At 55.9% G+C, this 18,659-nt stretch overlaps 5 protein-coding genes across 5 annotated transcripts; 1 reads left to right on the top strand and 4 right to left on the bottom strand.

Annotated features, from left to right (window-relative positions):
• Positions 1-683: 683 nt before the first annotated feature.
• On the top strand, positions 684-4,428 carry MONBRDRAFT_22218 (uncharacterized protein; the record flags this gene model as incomplete). The annotated part of the gene is made up of 14 exons (XM_001742657.1): positions 684-776; positions 869-935; positions 1,011-2,163; positions 2,261-2,321; positions 2,429-2,530; positions 2,602-2,665; positions 2,780-2,819; positions 2,913-3,098; positions 3,193-3,270; positions 3,388-3,445; positions 3,533-3,643; positions 3,719-3,855; positions 3,980-4,066; positions 4,152-4,428. 14 exons carry the CDS (start codon positions 684-686, stop codon positions 4,426-4,428), a joined length of 2,514 nt encoding a protein of 837 aa, XP_001742709.1.
• A 455-nt stretch (positions 4,429-4,883) lies between these two features.
• On the bottom strand, positions 4,884-6,206 carry MONBRDRAFT_5094 (uncharacterized protein; the record flags this gene model as incomplete). The annotated part of the gene is made up of 1 exon (XM_001742204.1): positions 4,884-6,206. The coding sequence occupies one exon, from the start codon at positions 6,204-6,206 to the stop codon at positions 4,884-4,886; it is 1,323 nt and encodes a 440-aa protein (XP_001742256.1).
• An 828-nt stretch (positions 6,207-7,034) lies between these two features.
• MONBRDRAFT_30881 (uncharacterized protein) lies at positions 7,035-8,611 on the bottom strand. The gene is made up of 2 exons (XM_001742203.1): positions 8,490-8,611; positions 7,035-8,372 (listed from the first exon to the last, which is right to left on the bottom strand). Exons 1-2 carry the CDS (start codon positions 8,587-8,589, stop codon positions 7,273-7,275), a joined length of 1,200 nt encoding a protein of 399 aa, XP_001742255.1. The 5' UTR covers positions 8,590-8,611; the 3' UTR covers positions 7,035-7,272.
• A 277-nt stretch (positions 8,612-8,888) lies between these two features.
• On the bottom strand, positions 8,889-14,478 carry MONBRDRAFT_22215 (uncharacterized protein; the record flags this gene model as incomplete). The annotated part of the gene is made up of 17 exons (XM_001742202.1): positions 8,889-10,316; positions 10,399-10,523; positions 10,669-11,278; positions 11,373-11,688; positions 11,774-11,858; positions 11,898-12,162; positions 12,292-12,392; positions 12,503-12,609; positions 12,711-12,879; positions 12,990-13,095; positions 13,212-13,262; positions 13,365-13,524; positions 13,662-13,821; positions 13,916-13,976; positions 14,064-14,117; positions 14,208-14,276; positions 14,401-14,478. The coding sequence occupies 17 exons, from the start codon at positions 14,476-14,478 to the stop codon at positions 8,889-8,891; spliced, it is 3,945 nt and encodes a 1,314-aa protein (XP_001742254.1).
• Positions 14,479-15,954: 1,476 nt separating this feature from the next.
• On the bottom strand, positions 15,955-17,996 carry MONBRDRAFT_17162 (uncharacterized protein; the record flags this gene model as incomplete). The annotated part of the gene is made up of 8 exons (XM_001742201.1): positions 15,955-16,179; positions 16,259-16,356; positions 16,442-16,793; positions 16,856-17,058; positions 17,160-17,220; positions 17,313-17,423; positions 17,505-17,701; positions 17,807-17,996. 8 exons carry the CDS (start codon positions 17,994-17,996, stop codon positions 16,123-16,125), a joined length of 1,269 nt encoding a protein of 422 aa, XP_001742253.1. The 3' UTR covers positions 15,955-16,122.
• Between the last annotated feature and the right edge of the window lie 663 nt (positions 17,997-18,659).

Here is an 18,659-nt window from a genome sequence, read left to right as displayed (position 1 = left end):
ACAAGTGGATGGTGGGGTGACCAACGGGACGAGCCTGCTCGTAGCAAGGTCCCACGTCCAAAATGGTTATGACGCGGACTGCACGGCCAGGGAGCGTAAAGTGGTAAGTGGCGTCAAGCAGCGATCGACCATCTGCCGCTTGATGATGATGTGAATGATGGAAACCCGCCCACTTTTGAGCTTACTGGCAACAGCGTGAGAGAGCATGGTGGAACAAACGAACGCCTTTACAACCACGCAAGACAACCACAACAGCCCACCAGTTTTACATGCATGCATGCAATGTAAGGTGCCATTTACACTTGGTAGCATAGAAAGTCAGAGAAAGGGATATGTCAGCAAAAACAAGTCAAACGAACCGCTCTCTCTCTCTCTTTTTCTTCTTTTTTCGATCTTTTGTCCCGCTATCTGCTGGCTCAGTGACCGCTGCTGGAGGTACGTTCCGCTGGGGTGTGTGGCTGGGTCGCGGTACGGAAGATGAGTCAGAGTGAGAAGATTGCCTGAAGTGGATTGGCAGGAAAGAGTTGGAAGAGGTTTGAGGAAACAATGACCTGCGCGCATGGGAAGTGATGCGTGTGATCGTCCCGTGAATGGCCGCAGAGAACACGTGACACATCCCCACTCACGTCAGCGTGTGCACGGTCGATTTGGAGGCAAGGTGGAAGGATAACAGAGGTGCGATCATGCCGCCCAAGGCCGTGGCCAAGCGGCCCGTGGCGGGGACCCCGTGGCTCGTGGTCCAGCTCGATGATGGCACGCACTTCTTCTTCAACAAGGTGCGTGCGATACCCCCAGGCGTGGCTAGCGAGTTTCAAACAACTCGAGGGGCGAATGTTCGCTCGTCACAAATGCTCTGCTGGTGCGTCAGGTCAAGCGGCAGTCGGTCAAGGAGCTGCCAGCTGAACTACAGGGCGTGCCTTTGCCGCTCTTTGAGGGTGCGTGGACCGCAACCCTAAATGTGGACCGATGCTGCTTTGCTTGGTCCTGATTAATGCCACTTTTTGACACAGGGCCACCCGCGAAGCGAAGCAAAGGTGCTGCAGTGGCTACATTATCAGGGCCGGCTCCAACACCAAGCGGTGTGCCCACGTCTGACGTTCCTCTCATGACCGGCAGTGCTCCATCAACTATGGGCATGGGTGGGCCCCCACCAACTAGCATGGGCATGGGCGGCCCTCCACCAACTAGCGTGGGCATGGGTGGGCCCCCACCGACTAGCATGGGCATGGGCGGCCCTCCACCTGGAATGGGCGGCCCTCCACCTGGAATGGGCGGCCCTCCACCTGGAATGGGCGGCCCTCCACCGACTAGCATGGGCATGGGCGGCCCTCCACCTGGAATGGGCGGCCCTCCACCGACTAGCATGGGCATGGGCGGCCCTCCACCTGGAATGGGCGGCCCTCCACCGACTAGCATGGGCATGGGCGGCCCTCCACCTGGAATGGGCGGCCCTCCACCGACTAGCATGGGCATGGGTGGCCCCCCACCGACTAGCATGGGCATGGGTGGGCCCTCACCAACTACCATGGGCATGGGTGGCCCTCCACCGACTAGCATGGACATGGGTGGCCCTCCGCCAACTAGCATGGGCATGGGCATGGGCGGCCCTCCGCCAACTAGCATGGGCATGGGCATGGGCGGCCCTTCACCAAGTAGCATGGGCATGGGTGGCCCTCCGCCAACTAGCATGGGCATGGGCATGGGCGGCCCTCCGCCAACTAGCATGGGCATGGGCATGCGCGGCCCTCCAATTGGCATGGGCATGGGTGGCCCGCCACCTCCATACCCACCACCGAGTGGCATGATGGGTGCCCCACCTGCCCAGTTTCCTCCTCCACCCATGCCCCCGCCAGCCAACATGCCACCTTACGCCAATTTTCCTCCTCCACCAATGCCCCCACCACCAAACATGCCCCCCAACTCCAAGTTTGCACCCCCCACCAACATGCCCATGCCTCCACCCGCATTTGCCCCGCCTCCCATCGTTGATCCAGTCGCTCAGCGCGTGAACAGCGTCGAGCAGCGAAAAACTAAAGTCCGTGAGGTGCTCAAGGAATGGAACATCTCAGCGCTAGCCATTTGGGAGGACGTGTTGGCTCGCCTCGAGAAAGAGGACAAGGCATTCGACCTGACCAAGAAGCAACTGCGTTCCGCCTTTGACAAGTTCGTCGGCTCGCACGCTCGTGTTTGTACGCTCTCTGCCAGCGCTTGCATGGCCCTGCCACCCCAGGCTCACGTGGGTTCAAATCTTGATCCACAGATATCAAAAAGACGCGGCCAATGTCGGCCAGGAGCAAGGCCGCGCAGAAGCTCTGCAGCAAGTACGGCCCAGTTGCGGCACTTGCTGCAAAGCATGTGCAACCTCAGCGAGCCTACTTTAAATCTGAGACCTCACCTATACCTGATGACCTCATGCTCTGGATCTCAGGCGCGCTCGGCCTACGAACAGCTGCTCAAGGATGCCAAACTTGCCGCCACCTCAACGTGGCAGTCCTTTCAACTACGCTTTGCGCGCGACCCCCGCTTTACAGTGAGTGCGCTCTGCTACAACCTGCAAATGTGCTTTTCGCCCGCCCTTTCAAACTCCATGCTGCCTGCTAGAACACGCTCCTCAAACTCAAGGAGAAAGAAACGCGGTACCGCGAATTTATTGAGGCCCTCAAAGGTGAGTCGACGGTCCTAGGCGTTTCATTCAGCCAGTGCAGCGTTTGTCTTGACCGTGCGAATGTCCCTATTGCTCTTCGTGAACATTATGCTCACTCTTTGGGCTTTCCTTCAGAGTCCCAAAAGGCGTCTGAGAAAACAGCGCAAGCGCTGAGGTAAGTGTCATATCGGGTCAGGCGTCGTGCAGAGGCAGCTTAGCTGATCCAATCCTTCCTCTGCCGCACGCGGCGCGCGTGCTTTTGCGGTAGGCTTGAGTATTTCAAGCTCTTGCAAGAGCTCAAGGTGGCGCCGCATGATGCTTTTGGCGCTCTGCGTCGCGACGTGAACCGAGATGCACGTGGCCGGGCTCTTAGCGAAAGTGAGCAACGACGCTTTTTTCGAGACTACCAGGACATCCTGCGTCGTGACGGTGTCGTCGCCGTCACCGGTGAACAGTACGTTGGTGGCGACATTTTTTTTCTGATGGCTACAGCCCCCTGGTGCCCTTGAATGCTCTCTGACCATTGGTTGGGCATGGCGATGTTTCAGGCAACGTGAGCTTGCTGTGCGGCGTGAGCAGCATCGACAACAACGCGAGCGGGACCAGGCCAGTCGACGTTTGCACGAGTACGTATGGCCAGAAAGCTTTGCAATGGAAGGACTCCCCCCCCCCCCTCCTCTTAGGTAGCTGCCTGCCATAAAGGTCAGTTTCAAAGGCGCTCATGGCATGTTGTGAAACTGCAGGGGTGAAGCGTCCACAATCTTCCTGCTCTACCTCAAAGACCATGTCAAAGACCCTGAGGTTTGTTCTCTATTCCGCCGCGTTAATTTCGAAGATGCAGAACTTGTCACCGCGCTTTCACTTGCCTTGCTCGTGGTACACGTGCAGACTGCTTTTGAAGAGGTGCTGGCAAAAGTGCAGAAGGAACCCATTTGGTCTGAAATCCAAGGCCTCGGAGAAGAAGGTCTTGCCAACGTGTTTGGTGACCATGTTGGAGACGTATGTTTCAAGAAACGCGAGCATGGGCAAGACGTGTTTCGAGAATTCTCACTCTGGATTGCTTTCATGGTGCAGCTGGTTGAGCGCCGCCGCAAGGCTTTCCACGAATTGCTGGACACGTGCAAGGCTGTCGAGGTGGACGTTCCTTTTGCCGCCGTGCGCGATATTCTGGCTGAGGATCGGCGCTTTGCACGTTTCGGAATCGATGATGAGTATGTTGATCCGCCCCCTTCCTGCTACCCTTGACACGCAAGCCAGCATCACTATCGCGCACGCATGGAAATCAACAAATGACGGATGCACACCACTCCTGCACTGCCCTCTCCCTTTTGTCAGGCAACGTGAAGATGAATACGAACACTATATGGCCGACCGTAAGGAGGCTGCAGTCCTCAACTTCCAGGAGCTGCTGGCCGAGTCCCGGTACGGCATGCACGCTGTCGTTGCTCGTCAATGGCCACGATCGGTCTGCTCTGCCTGACGGATACCCGCTGGCCGATTGCATTAGGGTGATCAACCACAAGTCAATGGACCTCATTCAAGAAGGTGGCTTCGAGTGTTCTCACATGAAGGAGATTTTGAACGTGTTGCAGCAAGACAGGCGTTATGACAATTTGAGTTTTGCTCCCGAAGAGCGTGTCGAGCTCTTGCTCGCTTTTATGCGTAGGCTCAAAGACCGTGGCTCGCCACCCGCCGTGACGTCTTCATTCAAGGATGATCGCCTGCAGCTCGTGCGGGAGCTCAACGAGCAAGACCCCGAGCCTGAAGCTGCCGGCTCGTCCTAACAGGCGATAGAAACATGACCTGAGTTTGAAAGAAATAAAATTTAAGTTTGCCCCAAGCAAGCAAGCAAGCTTCTGTTTCTCTGTTTCTCTCAGCGAGTCAGTCTCTGAAGGGCTGGGTCCTCTATCAAGGGCTGACGCGCCATGGACAACATAACCTACGCACTCTGAGTGCAGCCAGAGTCGGCTGGGCAGCTGAGCTTCGGATGGCGACAGTGTGAATCAGAGAGAAAGGCTCGAGAAACGACCCTGTTTTTGGTGTCAAGTTTAAACCACAACGTCAGTCATGTTCCGGCGGACCAGTCAGTTGTTGCTGTGGAAAAGCATGCCCTCTTCTTTCTTGGACACATCAGAGCATGTGTTGGGAAAAAAACGGATGAATTTGTACAGGTCTATCAATTGTGTGGATGACATTCGAGCATAAGTGTGCGGCTCGCAGGCAAGGCGGTGCCAAAGACTCAAGTGCTACGGAAGAAATGAGCTACGGGGTCGTCGTTGCGATACCAGGCAATGCCATCTCCAAGATAGCTGGCACTGAGGATGTCGATGTCCCCGTTGTTGTCCAGATCTGCAGCAAACACCGAGTATGCTCCGTTGGCAGCCTCCGTGATGATCAATTGGTCTGAGAAGGTTCCATTGCCTTTGTTGCGGTACCAGGCAATTTTGTCATCATAGTAGCTGGCGCTGAGGACGTCAAGATGGCCATCGTTGTCCAGATCTGCCGCGTATACGGAGTATGCCATATCTGCAGCATCGCTGATGACAAGTTGTTCTGAGAAGGTGCCGTTGCCGTTATTACGACACCATGCAATCTTGTTGTCAAGATAACTCGCGCTGAGGACATCCAGGTGGCCGTCCCCGTCCAGATCAGCGGCATACACTGACACGGGACCGTCAGCACTCGTGGTAATCACAATTTGATTGGTAAAGGTGCCGTTGCCATTGTTGCGGTACCATGCAACCTTATCATCACCCGGACTGGCGCTGAGGACGTCAGCGAAGCCGTCATTGTTCAAGTCGGCCGCATATACCGATAGAGCTTCCACGGCATCTGTACTGATGATGATCTGAGCTGAGAAGGTGCTATTGCCGTTGTTACGGTACCACGCAATCTTGTCGTCATCCATGCTGGCACTGACAACATCAGTGTAGCCATCGTTGTTAAAGTCCGTGGCAAACACTGACCGTCCTGCCTTAACGTCGGTTGTGATGATCATTGGTTCGGGGGAGAAGGCGCCGTTGCCGGTATTGAGATACCACGCAATCATATCGTTATGCCAAACACTGACAATATCGAGTTGACCATCGCCGCTGAGATCCGCAGGTGTTGCATACCACACTGATTGGGAGGTGTTGGTAATGACAATCTGATCGGAGAAGGAACCGTCGCCGTTGTTGCGGTACCATGAAATCTGGTGCTGAAGATAATTCGTGCTAAGGACGTCTAGAAACCCATCCCCATCCAGGTCGGCGGCACAGGCCGACCGTGAACCGTCCATGGTCGCGCTGATGGCGTGCTGCTCAAATTGCGGCGGATTCAGCTCCCGCTGAAGCTCGATGAGGGCATCGAGGCTGCTTGAGGCAGCGCTGAATGCCATGGCCAGCGCCTGGACGTCGACGCCATTCACCACCACACGGTTGGTGGCATTGATGAAAAGTGTTCCATTCTCATCAAAAGCAAGCGATGGCTCCTCGACACCCGCACCGACGTCACACGCCACCAAAACCAAAACCAGGCCCACCCCCAAGCAGAAACCTGCCCAGGATCTCCGGAGCCCCATGATCGATCACACGCCAAATGGGTTACGAGAACAAAGGAGAGAGAGAGAGAGAGAGAGAGAGAGAGAGAGAGAGAGAGAGAGAGAGAGAGAGAGAGAGAGAGAGATTTAGAGAGAGAGAGAGAGAGAGAGAGAGAGAGATTTAGAGAGAGAGAGAGAGATTTAGAGAGAGAGAGATTTAGAGAGAGAGAGAGAGAGAGATTTAGAGTGAGAGAGAGAGAGAGAGAGTGAGAGAGAGAGAGAGAGATTTAGAGTGAGAGAGAGAGAGAGAGAGAGAGATTTAGAGAGAGAGAGAGAGATTTAGAGAGAGAGAGAGAGAGAGAGAGAGATTTAGAGAGAGAGAGAGAGAGAGAGACGGGCAGGCAAGAACAAAAGACACGGAGAAGCAATAAAATTACCACATGTAGTAGCAAAGGAAAATGAAGGAAACAAGGAGGCGACTCCCTCAGAATCCTATGGGCGAGACGCAACCCAAAACCATGTCGTTGTAATGAGATAAAAAGACCGTCTAATTGGCTTTGCCGATGCTCGCGTGTGTGCGCGCTCTTGAAGCGAGCGGACGACGGCGCTTGAAAGGAAGAAACGTGGAACATGAAGGGGCCGGCTATGGCGTTCAGACGAGGAAACAAGTGGGACATGTTGATGATTCAGCCTGCAGATCTTGATAGGAGCTTGCCGCTGGCACACAGGCGGGTCGCTTTTCTATCAAACGCTGTCACATCCGTGGGCACCGGGCCCTTTGTAGTAAAACGTGCAAGGGCCTTTGGTCAAAGAGGCACGCGTGTAGCTGCACAGCACAAGGCCACAAGGTCTGCAGCTTTGAACGGTATTACGATTGAATGTTCGATTAAGGGGGGATATATAATGTTACACAACTTGATGTGAAGCAGGAAGAACAAGGTCACAGGCAAGGGGCATCGGTGTGCTTGTGTGCGCTTGTGTGCGGCATGTGCGAAAGTGTGGGAGAGAACCTTGGTTGGTGATTTAGATGGGGCACACGAATCGACAAGACAAAGGGAGCTGGTGTGATGAAAGCCGCATTCGATTTGCCGACTGCCTGAGCGTGAGCTCATTCGGTTTGTCGTGAGCGGAACTTTGCCATGGGGTTATCGTTGCGGTACCACGCAATTTTGTCGTCTCTACTGCTGGCACTGAGGACGTCAATGCTGCCGTCATTGTCCAAATCCGCCGCATAGACTGAACTGGCACCAGCGGCAGCGGTGGAAATGACATTCTCACTCGAGAAGGTTCCGTCGCCATTGTTGCGGTACCAGGCAACCTTGTTATCAAGCTCGCTCGTGCCCAGGACGTCAAGACGGCCATCGTTGTCCAAGTCTACAGCATAGAGCGAGCTGGGATTGCTGGCGGTGGTGGTGATGACGATGGGGCCGGTAAAAGTACCATTGCCTTGGTTGCGATACCACACAACTCTGTCATCGCCCACGCTGGCACCGAGAACATCGAGGTGGCCATCGCCATCCAGGTCAGCCGCGTGAGCAGTGACCGCGTCGTCGGCTTCCGTCGTGATGGCAAGCTCACCAGAGAAGGTGCCATTGCCATCGTTGCGGTACCACGCCAATTTGTTGTCACCGCTGCTTGCGCTGAGAACGTCGAGGTGGCCGTCCCCGTCCAAGTCAGCTGCATACACTGACGAAGCCCCCAGGGCGTTGAGCGTGATGATCCTCTGATCGGAGAAGCTGCCCTCGCCGTTATTGGGGTACCATGCAACCTTATTGTCATCACGACTGGCGCTGAGAACATCGAGACGGCCGTCATTGTTCAGATCGGCTGCATATACCATGCTGGTAAAATCGACAGCATCGGAGATGAGCATCTCGTTCATGAAGGTACCGTTGCCGTTGTTGCGCCACCACACAACGTTGTTGTCGTTGATGCTGCCACTCAAAACATCAAGGCTACCATCGTTGTCCAGGTCCGCGGCGTACACCGACTGCGTCCGGCTCATGATCGTGGAGATGCTGATTGGGTTGGAAAAGGTGCCATCCGCATGGTTGCGGTACCACTCAACCTTGCCCCGAACAGTCGCGCTGAGAATGTCGAGATAACCATCGTTGTTCAAATCAGCCGCAAACACTGAGCTCGCAAATTGGGCCAACGTGGTGACGACATGCGTGCTGAATCGCGGGGGATGCAGCGCATACTGAAGGTCTACACAAGACGCCATCCGCGCCGAGAAGGATTCAAACGCCGACGAAAGCTGATGCACGTCAATCCCATTCACGAGGACGCGGTTGGGCGCATCAATAAAAAGCGTGCCGTCATCACCGACGGCCAGCGTCGACTCCTCCACATGGCTCGCCAGCAAACAGGCAACCAAAGCGCTGCACGTGACGAGCCAGGGCCCGGCGCGGTGAGAGGTCATCATGCTGTGAGTGTGTGTCGATTCTTTTCATGTTTGTCGAAAAAATGAAAAACACACACACAAAAAAAAAAAAAAAAAAAAATTTCAAATTGTCAATCTTATGAATGATGCACGCACGACTGAACGTTGTGTCTCTCTCACTCGACTGCGAGCCGGGCTGAGTAGTTGGTGACTGCCTGATTTGTGGATGGTCATCCTTTGATGAGTCGCCCTTTGTTCGAAACAAACCTCGAGATTGCGAAAGCATGGGGCAACGCTGGATAATAGATTTAGACATGGCTCACGCCGTTACCCAAGCGCCTCTACTGGCGCAGTGCGTCCAGCAGTTGATCACACATCTCGCTGTCAATATCACTCGAGTCTGGACAAGCTGTCATCAGGGTTTCCAGTAGCAAAACAATCCGCTCCGAGCTCACGGGTAGCACCTGGGCATCTCCTATTTCCTTGCTGGCGCCCGATTGGACTCGATTTATAATGTCCACGGGCAGCTGCGACAGAATCCGCCCAGCTACCTCTCCGTGGTCCTGCAAGAGGTGCCATAGTCGATACAGCGCCAGGCGCCACACATCGGCAGCCAGTACCTCGGGCCTGGAAGTCCCCAACCAGGCACCAATGGCGGCCGTGTCCGCATCCACATCCTCCGGACTCGCGCCAGCTCGTTGCAAGCGATTCAAGGCCAAACGTTGCGCCACAAAATCGCGATGCTCCTCCAGGGAGACACAACAGTAAAACCGGTCCATAATGGCTTCAAGAAGAGGCAACAGATCTGCCACACGTGGGTGATCCAGGGTCATGGCGGCGGCGCGCATAAACCAGCTTCGACGCGAATCCAGCACACCCTGCGAGAGTTGGGCAGGCACTGGATCTACCACGGCTACTGGAGCGAACAAAAACTCGCGCTGGGCCTCGGGGAAGAGTGTGAGAATGCGCAAGTTCTTCATTCCGAGCGCCATGACCAAAGCAGTGACCTGGGCCAACTGCCGATGCAGCTGCACCTTGTCTAGCACGGGCAGGCTCGTTGTTTGAAGTGCGTTCATATATCGTGGTTCTCGCGTCGACGCATCAAACTCTGCCAAGGACGGCAGTTGCAAGGCACTGGCCGCCACCAGCGCTGCGGGATCAGAGGCTTCGCCGTCGAGAGCAAGGCAATGCCTCTCCCACTGCGCGGTGCATTCAGCAACGGCCAAGAGCGCCTCAATGAGCTGGTCCAGCGAGACACCAAAGGTGCGCTCCACGTGCCGACTGGGTAAGGCCTTGCCCGCACGCTCGTTTTCCTCCACCACCCGTGCCAAGAATGCCTTGAGCCCTTGACCCCAGGCCCACGTGCAAAGACGAACACCCGAACCAGCATGATGCAAAGCCAGGGCCGAAATTGCACGGCGAAGGTCGCTGCTTGCTTTCGGATGGGTTTGCCAATGTTGCACGAGGTGGAAGGCCACAAACGCACGATGATCATCCGCATCCGCCGCCAGGAGAGGCGCAAATGCCAACGTCAACAGCTCTTGCTCGGGGCAGTTGAGTCGCAAGAGCTCGCCGAGCATATGCAGGGGCTTGAGTCTTGCCTGTTGAATGCTGCACGCCAGCCCTGTCTCCTCCTCGCCAGCTGCCGTTTCAGCGAGCACGTTGGTGGCACATGCTGCCGTGGCCAGCACAATGGCCTGGAGATGACGAGCCAGAAAGTCATCAATCGAGTCTTCGCCGACAGCCTCGGTCGCTTCCCCAGAGGTGGTCTATGGTTGAAAGCAGGATGCAGAGCAATCACGTTAAACGCGGCCAAAGCGCGCCTGTCCGCTTGATGCAGCAAGTTCATACCATAGAGCGGAAGGAGCTCTGATGCAGCAAAAACCAAACAGCGCAATACAACGGATTGCTGGCTTGCAGCAAGGCATCTGGTACAACAATCGGCTCGTTGATAGATACCTTGCCAGCCTTCCGAACTGCCACACATGAGCGCAATCGAGACGCATAGGAAAATGAAACCCGGACACGAAAGAGGGTGTAAAGCACACACACTCTTATATCGCGAACATCAACTCAGTCCTGGCGAGATCAAGACAAACGCCACCAAAACCAAACACGCACCCGCAACGCGTGGGTCCTGCTCTTGCAAAATACGCTGCAGCTCGGGCACAAAGTTACGAAGCGGCGAGAACCAAGCAGGGGCCAACCAGGTTGTGGGGGGCGAACTCAGGAACAGCGACATGAAACAATCAAGAATGTCGCTGGCAGCCAGACGCAACTCGCAAAGACGACCTGCCACGGTGGCAGCCGAGCGCAAGTCTTGGAAGAGGGCACCGAAAAGCAGACGCGCTACCCATAAGCGCTCCGTGTCGCCCAGGTTTGAACGCAGTCGTGTAACGGGCGGCGCCGCACTCCCGTCTGCGTTTACCCCACTGGCCACCAGCTCTGGCTGGCAGCAAGACATGAAAAAGGCAGCGTCACATGCAGCCTCGGGCTGCCAATTCCGAGCGATTGAAGCAGCATGAGCTGACGTAAGCAAGGCGGTCAGTGCCGAAGAGTCGGCTGCCATTTGCAGTGTAGTAGCAAAAGGTTTGAGGGCGTCGGAGGCGCTGGCGACGAGTCGTTGATAGTCTGGTGCCTGCTTTGAGCTAGCCGGGGTCTCAACACCATCTTCATCAGCATCATCCTCCTCGCCGTCATCCCAGTCCGTTGGTGCCATCTCAATCAATGCCTGCCAAACGCCGGGACGTGGGCACTTGAGAAACTGAACGCACGTCCCGTGTTTCTCTTTGGCCATGGTTACGCAGCATCCACATCCGACCAACCTCAAGAGCCGTTGTGCGACTGACGAGCAGTGATGCCCATGCATGACCCTTGCTGGCGGCAGCAGAGCCCGGCTCGGCCACGTCTTGCAGCTGCTGCTGCAATTGCTCCATGAGCGGAAGCGGCAAAAACGGCTCGTGCAAAGCCTCAATCAGGGCCTGCACACGGAGCTCAGCTTCGAGCGCTTGACTGCGCTCCAGCACGGCCAAGCAGGCGGCCTCGGCATCCTGCGCGTTGTTTGCTTGCCGTAGCAATTCCAATGCAGCTTGAAAATGCTGCAGGTTGACCTGCGCAGCCCGCTGGGCCGTCATCTCCGTGCTTCTCAAATCAACGCGCATTCAAGCGCGAGCACGTAAGAGTGGGCACGCTACAAGCAAGATGCGATCGTCACTCATTGACGCACCTGAGAGAGGCATCAAAAGCAGCCGCCAGCTTGAAAATGTGACCACTGCTGTCGAGAACCCAGGTCTGGCGCGGTGGTATCTGCCCTGCGCGAGGCGCGGGTTCGGTATGCAAGAGCTGCGAACCAACGCCAATGTTAAAGGCTGCAGCACGGTCTCCAAATGGCACATTCCACAGCTCCACTTGTCCGCGCCGGGGGGCATAGATGATCAGAAACATGGCACGGAGAGCCATAGGCCCCGCACGTTCTTTCATGGGCTCGGATACGTGCCACGCCACCTCGGCATCGCGATAACCCTTCCACATGCGCACGGCTGACAGCGTGGCGACGTCCAACAGGAAGACACGACCAAGGTTGTCGGCTGCAGCCAGCAGGCGTTGATCTGGACTCTACCCAGCACAAGCCGTGGCACCAGAGAGCCCATGATGAAGAGCCAAAGCACGCCACAAAGTTGGTCCAGCAGTCAAGCCGACTGAGACGACTGGAGGAAGGCGCATGCAAACACGAGCCAAGCCTACCAAACTCAAGCGCAGAAACTCGCGCTTGGCATCGCTGAGCGAGCTGGCCATGGGTAATGGAGTGGCAGGTTCGCGCGCAGAAGGTGGCACTTCGCTGGGGTCTATCCCAAGTTGCATGCGGCACCCAGTCCCCACAGTCGATGAGCGGTGAGATACTCGTTGCCCATAACTCAGTCTGGACAGGGCAAATCCGAGAGCTAAACGCACGCACCAGAGCTCTCTGCGGGTGCCTTGCTCTGTGACTTGGCTGCTGTTGAGGAGCCACCCCAGAAGCTATTGACCATTGAGAACATAGCCTTGCTAAACTGGGTAGCCATACTGTATGTGACAATGACATCGTCACCCGGACGGGGGCGGGCCGTGAGGTGTCATTCAGGGGAAGCACCAGCAGCACGAGCGAGGCCCAACGGGGCACGAACGAAGTGGCAAGGGCAGCGACGGTTGAGAAGGGCCGGTCCACACCCAGCGTGGTGTACTTGGCAAGCATGGGGCTGGCACCGGCCACAATATATGCGCACATCTCCTGATGCTCGGCATGTCGCGCCGCATAAAGCATGAGGTGGTCATAATCGCTGGCCAAGGAAGGGCCTGTGTGTCATCCCGGCCGGAAAATGAGGGCAGGACGCAAGACCAGCACCGATGTACCGAAGCATGGGCATGAAGCAGGAGGCAAAGGCCGGGCAACGGTTGTGTCTCACCACAGCAAGCAATGTCACGGCAGTTATCCTGGTCCTCGAGACCGTATTTCTTAACCTCAAGGGTGGCCTCGCTCTCCGAGTCCTGGTGAATCCGACCCAGTACCGTCTAATGGCAGAGGCATTCAAATTCAACCGTGCGGGATGGCACAGACATGATCGTGCCTCTGAAACTCTACAAAAAAAAAAGCCGGCGCAGATCTGCGAGACCATGTCAGGACCTACCCTTGCAAGACTCAGGCCATCAATAATGACCACAGCATCCGGGTAGAGCAGCTAACACGCATCATTAAAGATGAGAAGTGTCAGCCGGGCAGCATGACTAGCGCGACAGAGAGCAGCGTGCGGCGTGTTGAACTCTGGCCGTGCAATACCAACCGCCAAGTCGTTGAGGGGGCCTTTGCCCGGTTGTTGGGTGATGCGCACGACAGGTGCATCGTGAAGCATTTGACAGAGGATGCGCTCGCCGTTGTGGCGCAGTACATGGAGATACCCGCGATTGGTACCGGCCAAAATGAGCTGCTCTGGCTGCCCAGTGCTACGGTATGCATCAAAGCAATGTCCGCAGCGAAAACACAAAAGGTGCACAAGCAAATGAGGGCCTGAGGGTCCAAGTTGGAGCACCGAGAGATGCACAAGAAGGGGGGCTGACCCGCTTGGGTCTGAGAGACTCACGCATTGAGCGAAATGCTGATGGAGCTGAGGGCAACTATGGAAGGCTGTTGCAGCTTTTGACGCGGACGGCGCTCGGCAATACGATCCAGAGGGTTATCACGAATTGGGGCCGGAGCAGCGATGCTGTAGCGTGCGCAAATGTTCCAGTCGTGCTCAGGACCTGATGGCAGGTTCATCGCAAGAAAAGAATGCCCAAAGAAAGTCATCAAGGCCAGAATGTTTTGACAAAGTCTGCGATACCCACACCCACGTACCGCTGAGCAAGACGATGCGTTGCTGGCGAGCAATGGCCATCAGGCCTCCATCCGCATTGAGCTGTGGCAGCAAGACAAGAGCCCACGGCGTGAGTACGGCTGGCGTCCAGGTGAGTGTAGATGGTGCAAAGCAAGTCAGTGAACGAACCGTGATGAGGCAAGTTGATAAGAACAGCAGCTCTCGTTGCTCTGCCGTCAGTTTCTGCCACATCCAGACCCGTGTGCACACATCAATATCCAGGTGGTGCGCAGGCAGTTTGGCCAGATACGAATGGATGCGGCGCGGCCTTACCTCGAGAGACGTCCAGTTGTTTGGAACGGGAAAAACTTCGCCATCTGGTATTTCCAGCGCAGCGCGAATCTATTCGAGTGCGGAAGATCAATCCCAGAGCCGATGGAAACAGCGACCGCGCGGGCCATGGCTGAAGGGGCTCAAGCAGCTCAAGCAACACCCACGATGAATGGGCAACAGCACGAGACCTGACCTTCTGAGCCCCCGCCAAGCGATGAAACGGAGTCAGACGGACCCCCATGGTCCCTTCCACCCCCGCTTCCGCCGCCATCCTGGTCCTCCTGTGGATCTGGCGCGTCAAGTGTCAGTGACCCCCCCTCGCCAAGGTCAACCACACACATCCACCACAAACAACGATGAAACAGTGCAAAAACGACACACACACACACACACACACACACACACACACACACACACACACACACACACACTTTTTTTGGATGACGCTGCACAATTTTTTTTTTACTGTTCAAACTCATTCAAACACCAGATAAGAACTGCGACGACGGCGACGCGATTGGCCCCCTGGGAGCCCATCTATCGGCATTGATCGGCGTGCGGTAGGTCCTGTCAAAAGTCGGGAAGGTGGATGGATGTGGGGAGGGGAGTGAGACGCTGGGGGAAGCGAGTTGCCGGATTCGCACCCTCAGAACTCAACCGCCGCTGCTGCTGCTGCTTGCGCCAGTTTGTAGCTTGGCCAGCTGTCTCCCCTTATCTGGGCGGCCCACGTCAGGCACGTACCCAGAGGTGCATATCACACGTCGTCATGGACGTGCGCCAGCGCAACACGGGCGACCGTGAGCTGTTGCGGCGGCTCGATGAGACTGATACACAGGTTTTTAGTGACGAGGAACAGGAGCAAATCATTGCTGAGATTGCCACACAGCAGCAACGCCTCATCAAGCCCCTGCGCAAGGCCCTATCCGTCCTTGCTACAATCGGCGTGCTTCTCTATAGTCTGCTCGCGCTTGTGCAGGTTGGTGCACGTCCGCTATCAGCTCGTTTTGTTACCCTGTTGGCTGGTCCATTAAAAATGATCTTGCTCACCGCCCCCCCATTTGCCGTGCCACCACCAACACGTGCGCCCATAGTTTGTGGAAACTGATGTGTTGCACACGACCTTCTTGCATTTGGAAATCCCGGGAATCCCACCCAATGCTATCGGTTAGCGCAGCGTTGGTAGCCGGCATCAGTCATTTAGAGTGCTCTTGTATTTTATCAATTGCCGATACCGCCTCACCAGAGCTTCAATGGTAGGCGTTGGCTTTGTCCTCGCAGCCATTGGCTGCATTCCAACATGGATCGCAGGGCTTCGCAGTACCGTCGAGCCACAACCAGTGTGTCCCTTTTGACCGTGGCCAAGCCTCGCTATGATATTTCCTCCTGGGCTGACTACCGTTTTACCTCACACTCATCCAACGTTTGATTAAATGCATGCTGACTTTAGCACCTCTTGCCCTGGCTGTGGCTGGTGCTCGTCATTGCCGCTGGACCTTGCCTGATGTCACTAGACACGACGGCCCGCTCCTACTTTCTTCAACGTTGGTGGCTGCTGTGGATTCCCTTGGGCGCGCCAGCCCTAGTATCGACGTCGCTGCACCTCGAGTTTAGTGTGGTGCAGGACCGCGCCGAGCTCGAAGAGCTCAAGCGCTGCAAGTACAATGCCAAGTCGGCTTAGGAAACCCTGCTCCCTTTGGCAACCACCCACTCGTGGTTCCACCCAATGCCGTGTGGTCACAGCAAGCTTACAATTGTAAATCTATTCTGACATGGATCAATCACAGAACCTAAAACAAGAAAGGAAAGGGGAAAGGAAAGGGGGCAACACCACGACATGGAACGAAAAGGAGACGACGATGGGTATATCGGAGCAGGCCCCATCGCCAACGCCAAGCACTCGGGCTATTCGAGCCGATTATCGCGCTGTCTTGTGGCGGAAGGCTGCATTGAGGCCAAGACTGACGGCTCCCGCCTGCAAAGCATCCCAAGAAGGGTGAATCGAGCGACCAAGCTGACGGCCAGAAGCAGCTCACAAAGCAAGCCACACATACCAGTGCAATGCCAGTGGCATCGGCCACTGAAGTAATACCCATGGCAAACTCTTTGTCATTGGGCGCTGTGTTCTTGGAAATGAGATAAAAGGCGTTGACTATGGCCCGGGACGTGCATGAGATATCGCAATGTTCGCTCCCGAGTCTCGCTGAGGGGCAGGGTGACAGACAGTCTGGTCCTACCGTATGCCAGGCCACCCAAGAGGCCTTCGTAAAAGATCCAGACACAGAAAATCCATATGGATGGCACGAGCTGCAACTCCGTGTCGATGGCTAGGAGGACAAAGTTGACGCACTGCAGCGCCGTGGGGATCCACAGACGCTTCACGGGGAAGAATTGCACGGAGCTGCGCGAAAGAAATACGCCAATCTGGTATAGGGTCTGGTATAGACGATATTGGGCCGCCTTGGAGAAGACGTGGTGGTCTTTGAAAAGCATGTGCTCGTACAAACCCTGATTGATGCAGTATTCGGCAAAGTACACCAGGAACAGCGGAACCATGTAGCGAGGCAAGAGTTGCCGGAAAATGCGCCACTATTGTCGATCCACAGGAAATGCGGTGAAGGAGGGAGCACACTACTGATCTGGCACCACACTGAGGACTGGAGTATCGGGATGCCTGAGTCTCGGGCCGGACAGACCTTGTCGCTATTGGACAGTTGACTGCGCATGGAAGGGCGCTGCTTGCCCTCTGGGCGTTTGGATAGGAGCAAGTAGTAAGCGGCGAGCATAAGGGCCGGCACAAACGTCATTGAAAGACACGCGTCGGCGGGGGACATGAGCGCCGTCAATCCCAAGTCTACATCACGACCCATACGGCATGAGCAGGCGAGTTGGCCCGTAACAGGCATTGAAAAGAGGGTGGACGAGCATGCGATCGAAAGAAAGCGCGGTTCGTACATGATGCGGCGCCGATTGCGCCGGCAGCACCCGTGCCAGAGGACCAGGCGGAAATGACACGCTGTCAGCAAGAGGGTTGTGTTGGGTTGAGGGCAGAGGCGAGGCGGGATCAACAAACACTTTGAACAACTGGTGGGTGCGGCCCAGGCAAACCTTGTTGAACATGGAGCTAAAGGCCAAAATTGTGACCTCGCCCAGACCGGAGGAAATGCTGGCACAAATGACGCCAAGCAAGCTAATTTCGACCGATTTGGCAAAGGCGACCTACGCCCGAGAGAGCGCGCGTCGTGAGCGTTGGGCCAGCCAGGACGTCAAAGACCGGACAGCAAGGAATGGGCTACAAACCAGAAGAAAGGCGGCAAGAGCAAAGAGAATGGCAATATTGACACGGAGCGAGTAGGGCAGGGGGGCAAGCAATAACGGGGCGATTGGTTTGATAATGAGGGTCGGGATGATGTCGCACAACAGCACCACGCCCGTGCCCAGATTGGGATCAAACTTGCTGAGCATGTCGTTTGCACCGCTCAACATGATCACGTAGCCTGGGGAAGGTTTTGAGGAAAGAGGAGGTCAGCAAGCGCAGGTTCATCAGGTAGGTGAGCGCAGGATCGAGTACGATGGCTCGACACCGGCATGAAAGGACAAACCAAAGTTGTTGCAGAGACCGAGGATCCAAAAGGCCGCCATGTCACGCTTGTCATCAGCGGTCAGCGGCAAGCTCTTGGCTTCGTCATCCTCGTCGTCGGTGGGACCGTAGCTTGCCTCGCCGTCCTGCACGCTCAGCAGGCGCTCCTGGGCGGCGACATCGTCATCCAAGTTGTGGGCAAGACTGGCCATCTCCAAGGCATCAATGTCCACCTCGCGCGAGTCCACGTCGGCCCAACCTTTCTTGTATGGACCCGCACCGAGCTCCTGCGCCCGGCTCGACTCGAGGTAAACGCCGGTACCGCCAAAGGCCGTCTCGCTCACCGAGCGCGTGCTCCAGCCGTCACTCGCACCACCACCCCCAACCGCAACCCCCAAACTCGACCCTGCCGCCGTCACCCGCCGTGCCATCCAAACACCAGGGACCCCAGCCGTCTTGACCTCTCTGAACCAGGTGCTGCTCCTTTAAAAAAAAAAAATGGCGCAGACAGCCAGAGCCAGAGCCAGAGCCAGGCAGACGGAGCGAAACAGAGACACAGAGAGAGAGCGGAAAATATTCTGGGAGATACACAGAGAAACACATGCAGACCCAGAGATCGAGACTGACCCACGGCAACACAGAGAGAAGAAGAGGGACCTGATCGGGATGTTCACGTTGAATTTTTTGTCTTTGGTTGTTCTTCTTTGAGTTTAGCATAATAAACTCCTTCCCTCTAAATTGTAAAGATTTTCGAACCACCGTTTTTTTTCTCTCTCTCTCTCTCTCTCTCTCTCTCTCTCTCTCTCTCTCTCTCTCTCTCTCTCTCTCTCTCTCTCTCTCTCTCTCTCTCTCTCTCTCTCTCTCTCNCTCTCTCT

Source organism: Monosiga brevicollis, genomic scaffold (genome assembly GCF_000002865.3).
Source record: "Monosiga brevicollis MX1 MONBRscaffold_2 genomic scaffold, whole genome shotgun sequence".
Taxonomy (NCBI): domain Eukaryota; class Choanoflagellata; order Craspedida; family Salpingoecidae; genus Monosiga; species Monosiga brevicollis.
Note: the sequence above shows the minus strand (reverse complement) of the source record. Positions and strands in the feature narration are given on the sequence as shown.

Excerpts from the sequence above, each read along its gene's own strand:
- MONBRDRAFT_30881 (XM_001742203.1), bottom strand. The coding sequence starts at position 8,589 with ATGATGACCTCTCACCGCGCCGGGCCCTGGCTCGTCACGTGCAGCGCT. Across the intron at positions 8,373-8,489 it reads GGAGTCGACGCTGGCCGTCG|ACCTTCAGTATGCGCTGCAT; the intron begins GTGATGACGGCA and ends CGTCTTGTGTAG.